The sequence below is a fragment of the Indicator indicator genome, chromosome 1 (assembly GCF_027791375.1).
Source record: "Indicator indicator isolate 239-I01 chromosome 1, UM_Iind_1.1, whole genome shotgun sequence".
In the NCBI taxonomy this organism is placed as follows: Eukaryota; Metazoa; Chordata; class Aves; order Piciformes; family Indicatoridae; genus Indicator; species Indicator indicator.
In genome coordinates this window covers 3421347-3437104 of record NC_072010.1, presented here as the reverse complement: position 1 = coordinate 3437104, position 15758 = coordinate 3421347, and the positions used below count along the sequence as shown (strand labels likewise).

Genomic DNA, 15758 nt, shown 5'->3' with positions numbered 1-15758 from the left:
TAAAGATGCTGTGACCTTAAAGATCACCTGGAAAGAAGGCTCACAGAGCTCGAAATGGCCATTCATTGTTACAACAGACTGGCTTGGTTGCTCCCTTTTTGTGTAGATCTGACTTCCTGGAGTGTGATCTTTCTGTTGTGCATCTTAAATTGCAGACTCCCTGCTGGATGTCCTGGCAGATGGGTGCAGTTAACCTACAGGGCAGCAGGACTGTCTGCAGCTCCTCTTGGTACTTCCATGCAGGGTCCAAGCAGTAGGAAGCTCCAGAAAGCAGAATTTGTGTTGTATTGGTGCAGAACTCCAGGAGGAGACATTACAGGATGCTTACAGGTGAAATCAATGGAGCAAGACTGTCCCCTGGACTGCTAAGGTCAAACCTCAACTACTGGGTTCAGTTTTAGGTCCCTCACTCCAAGGATATTGAGGGCCTGGAGCAGGTCCAGAGAAGGGTAACAAAGCTGATGAAGGGTCTGGAGAGCAAGTCCTGTGAGGAGGAGCTGAGGGAAGTGTGGTTGTTCAGTCTGGAGAAGAGGAGGCTGAGGGCAGACCTCACTGCTCTCTACAGCTCCCTGAAAGCAGGTTGGAGTGAGGTGGGGGTTGGTCTTCTCTCCCAAGTGACATGGCAAGAGGAGATGACCCCAAGTTGTGCCAGGGGAGGTTCAGGTTGGACATTTGGAAACAATTCTTCCCTGAAAGCATTGTCAAGCCCTGGAACAGGCTGCCCAGAGCAGTGGTGGACTCACCATCCCTGTAAAGATTTAAAAGCTGTGTGGATGTGGTGATGAGGGATGGGGTTTAGTGGTGACCTGGCAGGGCTGGGTTGCCTTTGATGATCTTAAAGGTCTCTTCCAACCAAAACTATTCTACGATTGTACATTTTATGATTCTGTGATTGATTTTGTTGATGTGGAAACATCTGGATGAGCCCTGAAGACCATATTGAGGAATGCCTTGTGTGGACTGACAAGTTTTCTCTTCAGTAAAACCTTGTATTTAAACTACGTGTAAGTGTTCAGGGAACATTGATACTTCCCTAAGCACTCATTACTTAGAATGTAAAATACAAATTTTTGTCTGTACTACCAGAAGTAGTTAAATTCTTCCTACTTTTTTTTCACCTTCTGTTTTGCCTTACTTTAGTCAATTTAAGACTTTTCTATTCCTTGAAGATTTTTATTTTATATTCTAGTAGCTATAAAATACAGCACAGATTTATATCAGGTGGTTTTCAAACTGTCTAATGTCAAAACTACCAAAGTAGGTAGGCACACAGAAGGTTTGGGTTGGAAGGGACCTTTAAAGGTCATCTAGTTCAACCTTAGCAGTGAGCAGGGACATCTTCAACTAGATCAGGTTGCTCAGAGCTCTGTCCAACCTGATTGGAATATTTCCAGGAATGGGGCCACGCATCAAATCTGAGCTCTTTGCTTTATGGACTTTGCTTTTGCAGGCTGTGGAGGTAGAGCCTCCAATCTAACCAATCCTGGTTTCCTGTGGGTTTGTGTCTCTGATTTCTCTTTCTGTTGGCTGCCTGGTTTTATGCTCTCCAGGGTTTAGTTTTGAGACCTTTAGCCTTTGGGCCTCATGGGCTCAAAGGAGATATGCAAATGAGTTCATTATGAAAGGCTTATTTCCATAAGAAAAATGAGGTTGAAACGTGGGCTTGAGTGCACCAGGGAGAAAAAAAACAACCCAGTCTGTAAGGTATGGATCACTGTGAAAACAGCCAAAAGTGATAAAAATGTAGTAAAGCAAGAAAGTGACAGAGAGAAGCCTCTGAAGCCTCTGTTTTAGAAGCAGAATGTGGTATAAAATTACTATTGAGTTACAAATCCTAGAATCAGCATCTTTTTTTTTTTTTTTTTTTTTTTTGGAAAAGACCTCTAAGATCATTGAGTCAAACATTTTCTAACTCTACCATGTACTAAATACTAAACCATGTCCCTCAGCACCACATCTCTGCATCTTTTAGACACCTCCAGGGATGGGGATTCAGCCACCAGTTTGAGAACCCTTTCAGTGCAGAAGTTTCTTCTAATATCCAATCTAAATTTCCCCTGGTGCAACTTGAGGCCATTACCTCTTGTCCTGTCACTTGTTACTAGGGAGAAGAAACCGACCGCCACCTCAATACTTACTTCCAGGTAGTTGTAGAGAACCAGGTATCCCCTCCAGCCTCCTTTTCTCCAGGCTAAACAACCCCAGCTCCCTTGGATTTCTACAGAATCCTAGAATGGTATAGGTCAGAAGGGAATCTCCAAAGGTCATCTAGTCCAACCTCTGCTGCAGTGAGCAGCGACATCCTCCTTTAAGATCAGATTGCCCAGAGCCTGCCCCTGAATATCTCCAGGGATGGGGCTTCAACTACTTCCCTGGGCAACCTGTTCCAGTGTTTCACCCTTCTCATAGTAAAGAACCTGTTCCTAACATCCTCTCTAAATCTACTCTTCAAACCATTTCCCCCCATCCTATCACTGCAGGCATTTGTAAACAGGCCCTCTCCATCCTTCTTGTAGGTCCCCTTTGGTACTGTCAGGCCTGCATTAGGTCTCCCTGAAGCCTTCTCTTCTCCAGGCTGAACAACCCCAGCTCCCTCAGCCTCTCCTTGTAGGAGAGCTGTTCCAGCCTGATCGTTTTAGTGGCTCTTGTTCTTCTCTAGGCCCATCACCAGCTTCATTGCCCTTCTCTGGACACGCTCCAGCACCTCAGTGTCCTTCTTGTAGTAAGGGGCCCAGAACTGAACACAGTGTTTGAAGTGTGGCCTCGGCAGTGTCACTGAGGGGCACGATCACATCCCTGGTCCTCCTGGTCACACTCCCTGATACAAGCCAGGATGCTGTTGGCCTTCTTGGCCACCTGAGCGCACTGCTGCTTCACATTCAGCTATTGACCAACAGCCCCTGGTGTTCTTTACCACCGGGCAGCTTTCCAGCCACAAGCCTGCAGTGCTGCATGGGGTTGTGACCCAGGTGCAGGACCCAGAACTTGTTGAACCTCATACAGTTGGCCTTGGCCCATCAGTGCAGCCTGACCAGGTCCTTCTGTAGATCTTTGCTACCTTCAAGCAGATGAACACTCCCACCCAAGTTAGTGTCAGCAGCAGCAAATAAGCAGAAGAATGTAAAACCAGCTGAAGGGTCACATCTTAACAAGCTCAGAATGTGGTGGGCTGTTGTCCTTGCCAAGATGAAATTTACCAAAGATCAGTTTCCTTTCTTGGTCCAGCTCCAAGTACTGTACCAGTACCAAGGTGCTGCTAAACAATAACCCAGCAGCTCTACTTCTCTCCAGAGCTACTTTTATATAACTGGCTGAATCCAGGGTCATGGGTAAGGCTCTCTTCTGTGAAAGGCAATTTCAAGTAGTTGATTTAGTTTTGCAATATCATCTTAAACATACCTTGGAAAAATTAAAACAAGGAAAGATTTTATTGCAGCAAGTAAGAAATTACATCAAAATATTTGCTTCCCGAGCTCGTGCAAAAAAAACCAGGCTGACAACTGCAGCTGCTCATAGCTGGGTTCATAATTTTATGGTGGAAAAATTGTCTGATTTGCTCCCCTTCCTCTTAGAATCTAGTCTGCAAGGTGACTTGGTGACTTGGGTAATGAGTTGAGAGGCCTGCTACTGGGATCCTGTAGACCTTGTTAACTATCTCTCCTTTCTAACCCCCTAACTACAGCAGGAAAAATTGAATTTGGTATTAAGTATGAACAATATTTTAGCATACATAAAAATGAAGATGTATCCAGAAGAAACCTCATGCTAGAAACAGAACTTCAGAGGCTGAAGCCTATCAGTGGTCCTGTGTCCTTTATAGCTGAGGCTATAAAGGGTGTGTTTGTGCCATTTGCTCTTTTATTCATTCCCCTGTATTGCAAATTAATTTATTGCAAGAGAAATACTTGATAAAGGTTAGGTGAAAGCAAGGACAAATCAAGTTTCACATGATTCATCCCTATACACTGAGTCCATTTCACAGGCAGCACTAATCTCAGAGAAAGTAGGATTTTTTTGTTGCCTAAATCACTCTTTCACATGTGTATTTACAGAATTCTATGGTACTTTATTATTGCTCTTTCCAACCAAGATAAATATTCAACAGATCATAGTGGGGCAGGATGGGGCAGAGCCTTCCCAAAAGGAAGCAAGGGGTTACTTACCTGCACTTGGGTATTATTAAAACAATGCTGGTCCTACTGACTTTTAAAAGTCCTACAGACTTTTAATTTTGGTGTAGGACACCTCTAGAACAGAGCTGTGGAGCCTCTTCTAGGGAGCTGTGTAGCCTTTCTTCCTCTCAGGGGTGTAGATATGGCAAGTAGGAATAGGATGAAGACTGAAATCTTCAGCTCCTTTTTTGCCAGGTGCCTTCTAGGGGAAAAATCCAATAAAATCACACCTGGAAAGGACAGGGTATTTCTCTAAAAATCAGCTTTGCATGCTGTTGGGATAAAGGTCAGCAAATGGCACTTATGGCTGAAGTGACAAGTGTCAATGTTTGACCAGTCCCATCATGCTCACATGGCTTAATTGAACATGTTGGCAGATCCTCTCAACATCCCAATGTGCCGTTACAGAGTAGGTGTTTGAATACAAAGTTGGAGGTCAAATAGTTCAAGTGTGAAATCTGAAAATACAACTGGAAGGTGCCTTGCAACTCAGTGTCAACAGTTTCCTGAAAGCTCCATTTCTGCAGGTGCTGGGAGTCATTTTTAACATGGTGCTGCCAGATTTCAGAATCTGCTGTCTGAGGATAGCCGAGGGAGGATCCCTTCCCATATGAAAGCCACAAGCATTGTACCTGAGAAGAGAAATTACAGACAGGTTGTCCAGGGAGATAAAGCCCCATCCCTGGAGATATTCAAGGTGAGACTTGACAGGGCTCTGGGTAGTCTGACCTAGTTGAGGATGCCCCTGCTTATTGCAGAGGGGATTGGACTGGATGACCTTTGCATGTCCATTCCAACCCAGACCATTCTATGATTTAGATGTAGTTCAACAAAGCCAAGGTCAAAGGCCTGCACCTGGCTCAGGGCAAGCCTAAACACAAATACAGGCTGGGTGGAGAATGGACAGAGAGCAGCCCTGAGGAGGACTTGGGGGCTGCTGGTTGATGAGAAGCTCAACATGAGCCAGCAACGTGCACCCACAGCCCAGAAAGCCAACCATCTCCTGGGCTTTATCAAAAGTGGTGTGGCCAGCAGGTTGAGGGAGAGGATTCTCCTACTCTGCTCTCACAGGATCACAGGATGTTAGGGTTGGAAGGGACCCAAGGAGATCATCAAGTCCAACCCCCCTGCCAGAGCAGGACCATACAATCTAGGTCAGGTTACAGAGGGCCTTGAAAGTCTCCCGAGATGGAGACCCCCCTCTCATGAGGCCCCTTCTCTGGGCAACCTGTGCCAGTGTCTCAGCACCCTCATAGTAAAGAATTTCTTCTTTGTATCTAGTCTGAATTTAGCCTCTTTCAGCTGAAAGCCATTACCCCTTGTGCTATCACTACATGCCCTTGTAAGAAGTTCCTTTATGTAGGATAGTGGGGTTTATTTTTGAAGGTCATTCTAGTTTAGGGTTTATTCTGAAGCTGAAAAATAGTAAAAGATTGTAGGTTCTTCATGGAAATTATAAAATCATGGAATGGCTTGGGTTGGAAGAGACCTTAAAAATTGTCTAGTTCCAACCTCCATGCTATGGGCAAGGGACTTCTTCAACTAGATCAGGATGCTCAGATTCCCATCCAACCTGACCTGAAATGTTTCCAGGGATGGGGCATCTACCACCTCTCTGGGCAACCTGAGGCAGTGTTTCATCACCCTCAGTGTGAAACATTTCTTCCTTCTATCTAATCTAAATCTACTTTCTTAGATTAAAACCATCACCCCTTGCAATCATAGAGTATCTCAGGTTGGAAGGGACCCACAAGGATCATTGAGTCCAAATACAGGTATCTAAACACAGTTTATGAACACCTTTCTTTTTTCTCTTGGAAAAAAAAAATCTGTATATTGTGTTTCAAAAATGAAACAGATTCTGGTTGACAGCATTCCTCACCCCTAGCTCATATTTTATGAAGCTTCATAGATGACAAAAATGCTTAGTGGAAGGGATTCTCTCTAGCCCAGTCTCCCACTTGATACAGGGCTATTTGCTATGCTAGAGAGGTCAGGATGGGCTTTATCTAGCCCAGTCCTGAGAACCTCCAGAATGGAGACTGTAGCACTTCTCCCAGTAACTTGTTTCAGTGTTGCTGTAACCTTCCTCGAATGTTTTCCTGGACTGTGATCTGAACCCCCTCCCCCACCTCCCTCACCCCCTCCCCCGCCAGCCCCAGGCCCTGTTGTTACATTATCTGCCAACAGTTAATCTTTGTAACCGCTCTTCAAATAAGGGTTGACTGCTCCTAAATCACCCTTTCACTTCATCTTAATCAGCCTAAACAAGTACAGTTTTGCACTCCAGACTCTTCCTCATCTTGGCAGTCCTCCACTGGACCCTCTATTTTCTCCAGCTGAGGTCTCAGAGTGGAGTAGAGCAGCACTTCACATCTCTACAACTGCTTGGTCTGGAGTTCCTTCCCTCATAAATTAAGAGCTCTTGATACACTCTGTATCTAGGTTTTTATATATTAACTAACAATAAACTGCTATTTATGAATTTCCACAGAAGTGTACCATTACTCCCTAATCACATTCTAAATTCCTCAAGTCACGGTTCTGTGTGTGGTAACACCTGCTGATTTTCTTTTTCAAGCTGAAGTCACCTGAAGGCTTTCTGTAAAGCAGTTCTCCAGGGTCCATCTTGCTAAATAAGCAGAATGGGGTGTTTAGATCACTTGCCAAAATATTAAATCCCAAGTGGTTACAGCCTGGAAAATCTCAAAATGGTTATCAGGTTGCAGTCAGTTTATGTACCAGAAAGCTACCCTGGAATTCTGGGAAATAACTGATGAGCTGGTGATGCTGTTCAGCTTTGCCTAAGACATTTCTTTAGCTGCTACCTGGAACAGTTACTCTATTGTTCAGTCATCCTGTCTGGATATCTAATTTAACACAATGCTGTTAAAGTAGATTTTAGTCAGACTAGAAATTCTTGTCTGCATTTATGACTGAAAGTCAGTGCATGCAGCACATGCACAGATGTGAGGTCAGACAGGAAAAAGAATTGGTTATAATTGGAGCTCTTTGAGGTCTTTCCTGGCTATGTTTCCTGTGCTGTTGTACCTTCATCAGTGTTGTACCTTCATCAGTGTTGTACCTTCATCAGTGTTGTACCATCTAATAGGATTAAGTGTCATGAAAGAACTCAGGATTAGCTGACTGCTTCTTTATATACCCTTTAAGCAGAAAGCTCAGGATTTGTCAGGACTAACTGTAAACAGTCAACAGCATGAGGTATTGCGTGGGGTATTTCCATCTGCACACAACTAGAAGTTAAATATTGTCTTACCATCCAGAAAACAAAGAGGCTGTCTTGCTACAGAAAACAAAAGGCTATCAAATAAGGAACAGTTTTGTTTTGTTTTTTTAAATCACACTATTTGTCAATTACATGAAGTACGAAGCACTTACCTAAGGATGGTGCTATCCAGTACACGAGTGAGTAACTTGGAAATCTGTCGTAGAAACAATTGGCATGTAATGAAAAAGCCAGGGCTGGGTTAAATATTGCTCCTGTCAGATTTCCACCTGAAATCAAATGTAAACAGTATGAAATCAATCCATCCTGCTTAGCATTTCTTTTAAATTAGTATTGAAATGCAATGTGTGAAATACGTAACACACACGTCAAAAGAAGCTTCTCCTTCCCCCGGCTCTGCTCTGCCTTAGTGAGGCCACATCTGAACAACTGTGTCCAGGATTCACAGTTCAAGAGAGACAGGAAACTACTGCAGAAAGTCCAGTGGGTGCTGCAAAGATGCTGAAGGGACTGGAACACCTCTGTGGGGAGGAAAGGCTGAGAGACATGGGGACATCCTGGAGAAGACGGAGAGGGGATCTTACCAATTTTTTATCAATATCTAAAGTTCTTGTATCAGGAGGATGAGGCCAGACTCTTTCCAGTAGTGCTCAGTGACAGGACAAGGGGCAATGGGGCACAAATCAGAACACAGGAAGTTCTATCTAAATATAAGGAAGAACTTCTTTCCTTTTAGGGTGCCAGAGTACTGGAACTGGCTGCCCAGAGAGATTGTGGAGTCGTCTCCTCTGAAGAGATTCCAAACCTGCCTGGACATGATTGTGGGCAACCTGCTTTAGGAGACCCTGCTTTTAGCAGAGGGGTGGGACTAGATGATCTCCAGAGGTCCCTTCCATTTTATGATTCTGTAGTATTGAAAAAAATATATATATATATACATTATGCAATGAAATTAATCAGAAGGAACCATTCGAACAGATAAACTCTTCTGAAGTTACTTACTCAATGTTACACTTAGCATTTTGTTTTCTAAAATGCTTTAAAAGAAGTGTAGGCTCTAACTTCCTTTATCTCTGCCTAGCAAATGTTCTTTGAAGAGGTGGGTTTGACAAAAGTGGAGTGTTTCTGTTGATAAACTATAAGCTACTTTCCTAAATAGTCTATATCAGACTTTTAGAAGAGACAGCAATGACACAAATATTAGTAACCAAATACTGAGCTTTCATCGTGTCCCCATGTTGCATGTAATGTGTAACAGATGCAAGATAATGGAAAAAAATGACAAATGTTGTTCTTGCTGAGCTGGCCTCTGTAATTTCTTACTAGAACACTAAGATTATTATAGCAATTTCGAGATCAGCAAGATTGTCATGTGGGAAAAGCCTTCACAGTCATTCTCTATGTTGTTTGAAGAAAATAAAAGCAGACCTCACTCTAATCTCTTGCAAAAGCATCTCTCCTTGCCTCTGACTTCAGACATAAATGAAGTTGCCTAACAATTCAATAAAGTAACAGGATCCAAATGGGTTACATCCTGAGGACTAAACTAATGGCACTGCAGAGGAACCTGGAGGTGAGTGGTTTTGATTCTAACATGTGTTGGTCCTCTCACTGCAATCCTGCAGAAAAAGCAGTGCTCAGTAAAATCATAGAGGGATAGAATGGTTTGAGTTGGAAGAGACCTCTAGTCCAACCTGCCTGCACTGAGCAGGGACATCTGCAACTAGGTTGTTCAGATCCCCCTCCAACCTGACGTGGAATGTTTCCAGGGATGGGACAACTGCCACCTCTCTGGGCAACTTAGGCCAGTGCTTCACCACCCTCACTGGAAAAAATGTCTTCGTTTATCTGAAAATCTCCCCTCTTTTAGTTTCAAACCATCACCCCTTGTCTTGTCACAACAGGCCCTGCTAAGACTGTCCCCAGCTTTCCTATAGGCCTTTTTAAGTACTGAGAGGCCACAAGAAATTATTCTGGGAGCCTTTCCTTCTCCAGCCTGAGCAACCCCAATTCTCTCAGCCTGTCCTCACAGCAGAACCCTCTGCTCGTGTTTGTGGCCTCCTCTGGACCTGCTCCAACAGATTAATTAGCTATATTTCTATACTGTTATTAATAGATAAAACAGACATGAGGGTGTTAGTAATTTACTGCCATGAAATACCAGATAATTGTGTCTATTCAGTTTCTTAAAGCTTATTCTTGATTTGCTCTAATAAGCCAGCAGGAGCTTAGAACCTGCCCTTTGCACAAACACTGTGCTGCTGCAATCCTCATTTGACCAGAAGTTTTAGGAAGGTTTTTTTCATTCTCTGCTTCTGCATTTCTTTTTCTATAGTCTCCTCAGTATTCCTATTGCCATTATTACAGCTGGGGGAAGTTTCAATCTCTGCTGACCTGCTCAGTTTACTCTGATTTCATACTTGTTTGCAGGAGCAACTCAGATTTACTGTGCAGTCTGTTACTCTGCACACTGACAATGATGATCTCCACTGTTGCCAGGAAGGCCATCTGTAATCTATTTATCAATTCACTGCTTCTGCTTTTATATCCACAAACATATATTTAGGAGTAGATTTTTGCTCTCAGGGTGCAGTTGCTGTTTCTGAACATCAGACAGAGTTTTAACTGCTGTATTTCCTCAGTGCTCATTACTAATAACTACTAAAAAATCAGCCATAGGTCAGAGCCACTAGTATGATCTTATTTAAAAACATTAAACAGCCTGTGTTCCAAGAATGACAAATGATTTTATGCCAAAAGAAGTGCAACATCTTTGATGCTATACACACAGAGACTTTAAAAGGTGAAGTAATGTATGGTCCAGGCAGTATGTGAGAAAGTGATTGAAATTCTTAAAAGGTCAAACCAAAATTAAACCCAAAATTAGGAAGAAACTCAGAATTCAAAATATCTATGTCATTCTTATCTTGCTGTGTTAAGCTCAGAAAAATCTAAACAATTTAATACAATTCTGGATTCATTGTAATACATCACAGAATGCTTCAGGTTAGAAGGGGCCTTTAAAGGTCAGCTAGTCCAACTCCCCCTGCAGTGAGCAGAGACATCTGCAACTAGATGAAGTTGCTCAGAGCCCCATCCAACCTGCCCTGGGATGTTTTCAGGGATCATCTACCACTTCTCTGGGCAACCTGGCCCAGTGTTTCCCCACCCTCACAGTAATCTGGTCTGAATCTTCCCTCTTTCAGTGTAAAATCATCACCCCTTGCCTTGTCACAATGTTAGACCTTGCTAAAAAATCTGTCTCCATTTTTCTTATAGGCCCCATTAAGCACTGAAACAATAAGGTCTCCCTGGAGCCTTCTCCAGGCTGAACAATCCCAGCTCTCTCAACCTGTCCTCACAGCCCTCTAATCATTTTTGGGGCCTCTTGTGGACCCACACCAACAGGTCCATATCTTTCTTATACTGAGGACTCTAGAGCTGGACCCAGCACTGCAGGTGGTGTTTTCACCAGAGCAGAGTAGAAAGGCAGAACCATCTCCTTTGACCTGCTGGCCACATGGCTGGGGCTGCACCATGGTACCACAGGATGCACTGTGGGTCACATCTATGCACCAGATGTAGGTCATGGCTGCCCACCAGGCCCTTTGTGATTATGTGTCATCCTGTCAGGAGATTGTGCTGATGGCTGTGGGAAGGGGGTCCCCAGTCAGCAGCTTTCAAAACAGAGCAGGCAAGAGACTGGAGGAGGCAGGAGACTGGAGGATATCCTGGCCAACATGTATGTGCAGATGTAGGTAGAGGGAAAGGGGCATCAAGAAAGGTCTGAGAACATCTAGGGTGTCCTACCCACACTTGTATAATAGTTCAGTGATAGGGATCTTGGCGTTTATGCCCTGCTCTGCTTCAAGAGGCTTCAATCCACATTTCAGGAGTGAACATCAAACACCAGGCTCATGACTACTGCAGGGGTAGGACAGCACTTTTCACCTTTCCTTTTGAACCCAAATGTACAAACTCAGGTGTTGTGTACAAACAAAGAGGGCAAACCTCAAGAAGCTTGGAGCAACTATAAAAAAAAACAACAGATTTTCCACTAAAAGGAGACAGAAGCTAAGTTCAGGATCTGCTTCCCAGAATACCTATTTTCACATTGATTCTAGATTAAAAGAAGGGGAAAGAAAAATGACCAGGTAGCACAGGGTGTTCTGCACACAATAAAGCACAAGCTGTGCATTGGCCACGGCAGGTTTGATGTACATGTGGATCAACTGCACTGGAGAGTCTTAACAAGTCCAAGGTTATGACAAAGAAGAGGACTTGGTACAACCTTCTGCTAGACAAAGACAGGAGGCCAACCTGGCCAAGGACTGGGCATGAACCCTTTGTATGAACTAGAGAACAGAAAGGCAACGTGACACGTTTTATACCACTTTCTGCTAAGCAAGTAGAAGAATGTTAGGAATCCAGCCTCCTGTGCTTGGAGAAGAGGATAATCTTCAGCTGAGCAACTGAGAAACACATTTAATGTGCTAAACTGCACTGACACCTTACCTCTGCCTTCTAAAATTAATTTTGGAAAATAGTTCAAGTTGCCAGGTTAATTCCAAAAATTCTCCATGGATACCTTTTAATCTTTCAGGTTTTGGCTAATTTCAGCTAAACATAATGAGGAAAGTTGTTTGTTTTTTTTTTCATTACTACACCTGAAAATGCAACTGTTCTTTATTCTCCTGTATACTATTGTGTTAGATTAATAGAGTTAAACCTTTTGGAGGAGATGTCAGTGACATCCCAGGTGTCTGCAGATGAGACAGCGATCCCTCCCCTCTCATAAACTTATTGGATCATTTCCTAGGGGACTTTCCCTGTGGTGGGGCTGTAGCACAAGCAAGGAACTCCATAACCATCTCTCTTTCACCTCCCCGTACCCCAATCTACAGAATCTCCTTCTTAGTACAACCTGCTCCTGGCAGGACAGTCCTCAAGTGATGACAAGTGACCTCACTCTGGCACTCCACTGGGGACAAGAGGGAGCACCCACAGTCAGCAGAAAGAAGCTCAGGCTGGCTCCCCTCACCTTTTCCTCCCCACTGGTCCAGGGAGTCTGTGCAGGTGACAGTGTCCCAGCTCTGGGAAGCAGGAGGTGACAGGCAGAGGCAAGGACATGGGGACACAGGCATTACAGAGAAAGGAGACTCTTGTAAATGCCATGATAAAACCTACTTTCTCTTCTGTTTTTGCATTTGTTTTCATGAGGTATTACTTTTATCATTTCTGCATGCATCCCCCCCAATAACCATTCCTGCTTTTGATTTAAGGATTGGAGGTGGTTAAATAAGCTGCACTGCTATGAATTATGCATTAGTTAAATGCAGAACTTCCATGTTGCATGCCTGTACCCTGATGTTGCAGAGTCAGCATTTTTCTTCCCTGCTGCTCTTGCAATGCCATTTAGAAATCAGAGCGCTCTGGATGAAATCTTGTGTGCTACAGAAAGTCAGATTATGCAATGAACCTGCACTGAGATTGTTTGAACAGTCTGTGAAACTCCTAATGCCCTTTACTTGTAGATTTGGCATCATCTTGAGCCATAGAAGTGTAGAATGGTAGGGTTTGGAAGGGACCTCTGAAGATCAAGTTCAAGCCCCCTGCAGGTTCACCTAGGGCAGGTCACACAGGAATACATCCAGATGGATCTTGGAAGTCTCTAGAGGAGACTCCACAACCTCTCTGGGAAGCCTGTTCCAGTGTTCTGGCACCCTCACAATAAAGAGGCTTTTCCTCACGTTGAGGTGGAACTTCCTGTGTTCCAGTTTGTGCCCGTTGTCCCTTGTCCTATCACAGGAAACTATTGATAAGAGACTGTCCCCTTCTTCTTGACACCCACCCTTCAGATATTTGTAAACATTAATAAGATCTCCTCTCAGTCTTCTCCAGGCTAAACAGCCCCAGGTCTCTCAACCTTTCCTCATCAGACAGGTCTTCCAGTGCCTTCATCATCCTTGTAGCCTTTTGTTGGACACTCTCCAGTATATCCCTGTCCCTCTTGAATTGAGGAGCCCCAGAACTGGACACAAATCCATAACTCATTTCATACTTAACCCCACACCTACCTGCAGTCTAACCAGGCAAACTTTACATACACTCCAAATGAACTCTGCATATGTAGGACCAAAAACTTCCCTAGATTGTTTTGTAATCTAAGGAAAATAATTTTACATCTTAACACTTCCAAGAAAAGAAAAGCCCCTTCTGTTGCAAATTTATTGCAGGAAGAGAGGGGGAAATAAACGACTAACCTGCATACACGAGCATGGTGATGAGAAAAGCAATCAAATGAACTTTGTATTTGGGATTAATCCTTTCCACTCGCAGGACGGTGAGCTGGAAGACGACAGAAAAGAGCAGTTCTATGCAGAACGCCTGCATCTCTGTAGTCTGCATGGGGTTGCTGCAGCCCTGTGAGAGCGCTCCAGAATGTGGCTCTGCCATCTCCAGGCTCCAGATAAAGTGCATGACCACCCTGGCAAGCACCGCAGCCAGGAACTGAGCGGCGATCTTCAGTCCACCCATCCTGACCGACGTCCCACCACTCCACATCGGCTGCAAGGTGCCACAGGGGTTGCAGGTGCTGCCGGGCAGAGTCAAGCCGTGCAGGACGGTGAAGCCGTAGGTGAGGGTGAGGGCGGTGTGCGGCTTCGGCTCCACGTTGCCGAGCAGGCTGAGCTCGTTCGTGCAGGCGCAAATCTGGAAGGTGCTAAACATCTCCAAAAGGAAAGTGCAAAGGCGCTGGCGGGTGCGCAGCCGGCGGCGGGTCACCCTCCGGCACAGCCCCACGGTCACCATGACGCCGGCCATCAGCAGCAGAGAGGTCCCGACCCCACCGACAGCCATGGCGAGGCTGTCTCACAGGCCGAAGGACTCAGAAGAGTTCGCCTGGGTCCGGCCCCACCAACTACGGGGGGAAAGAAAGCGGGAGAGGGAGGGGAAACGACCACCCTTTCCCTGCGAGGCAGGAGCCAGCTCCAGTCCCCACCTGCCCGCAGGCTGCCCTGTGGCTGACTCACCCTCCGCTGCCGGGGAGCAAAGGGCAGCGGAGTCCAGCCTGACAGCGAGAGGGCAGCGGTGTCCCTCTGCCCTCCTCTCCCCGCCAGAGAGGGGGTTAGGAGGAGGCAGGTCTCTCTCCCTGCGGCGGAAAAGAGGCGAGGGAAGAACGGAGCTCTGCTTTTCTTCAGCCTCTCGGCGGCGGGGCGGACGGAGCTCCCCTCAGCCCCGCAGTGGCGGGGGAGGGAAGGAGGGCCCCGGCTGCCAGCCCACGCTCCCACCCACGGAGCAGGTTTCTCAGTCGCTCCGCAGGCAGGCCACAGCAGTTAAAAGAATCGGCCCCGTCCCGCAGCGGGGTGAGGTGAGGCGGTGCCTCCTCCTCCTCCTCCGCCGCCGCCCCCTCAGCGGGGCGCTGGGTGAGCAGGGGCGGCCGCCGGCAGCGCGCCTGAGGGTTGCGGGAGCGCGCATGCGCGCGGCTCCGCGGCGGGGAGCGAGCGGGAGGGGAATGCGCGCGCCCGGCGGCTTCCCGCCTCTTGGTGCTGAGGAGAAGGGAGCGGGAAGGGCAGGTCGGGGGTGCAGGGCCCGCGGACAGGGCACCTGCCGTCGGCCTCAGCCTGGCTCTTAGGCTCTGGGGTCCTCAGCAAAGGAAAGACATGGACCTGTTGGAGCAGGTCCAGAAGAGGCCACAACAATAGTCAGAGGGTTGCTGTCAGGACAGGCTTAGAGAGTTGGGGCTGTTCAGCCTGGAGAAGAGAAGGCTTCAGGGAGACCTTATTGAGACCTTTTAGTACTTAAAGAGGGCTCATAAGACGGGGACTGTAATTTCAGCAGGGACTGTTGCCACAGGACAAGGGGTGATGTTTTCAAACTAAAAAAGGGGAGATTCAAACTGCACCTAAGGGAGACATTTAGTTACACTGAGGATGTTGGAACATTGGCACAAGTCTGACTGGAGTGGTGGCAGATGCCCCATCCCTGGAAACATTCCTGCTCACTGCAGGGGGATTGGACTCGACAACCTGAGCCAGCAGTGTGCCCAGGTGGCCAAGAAGGCCAATGGCATCCTGGCCTGCATCAGATATAGTGTGGCCAGCCAGAGCAGGGAGGTCATTCTTCCCTTATACTCAACACTGGCCACACCATACCTTGAGTACTGTGTCCAGTTCTGGGCTCCTCAATTTGAGAAGCACATTGAGATACTTGAACGTGTTCAGAGAAGGGCAACGAGGCTGGGGAGAGGTCTGGAGCATAGCCCTAAGAGGAGAGGCTGAGGGAGCTGGGGGTGTTAAGCCTGGAGAAGAGGAGGCTCAGGGGAGACCTCATTGCTGTCT

General features: G+C 46.1%; 1 protein-coding gene across 1 annotated transcript; it reads right to left on the bottom strand.

The window, feature by feature from the left end:
• Positions 1–4615: 4615 nt before the first annotated feature.
• AQP11 (aquaporin 11) lies at positions 4616–14277 on the bottom strand. Its single transcript, XM_054389433.1, has 3 exons — positions 13683–14277; positions 7572–7688; positions 4616–4804 (listed from the first exon to the last, which is right to left on the bottom strand). The coding sequence occupies exons 1-3, from the start codon at positions 14275–14277 to the stop codon at positions 4737–4739; spliced, it is 780 nt and encodes a 259-aa protein (XP_054245408.1). The 3' UTR covers positions 4616–4736.
• Positions 14278–15758: the final 1481 nt, after the last annotated feature.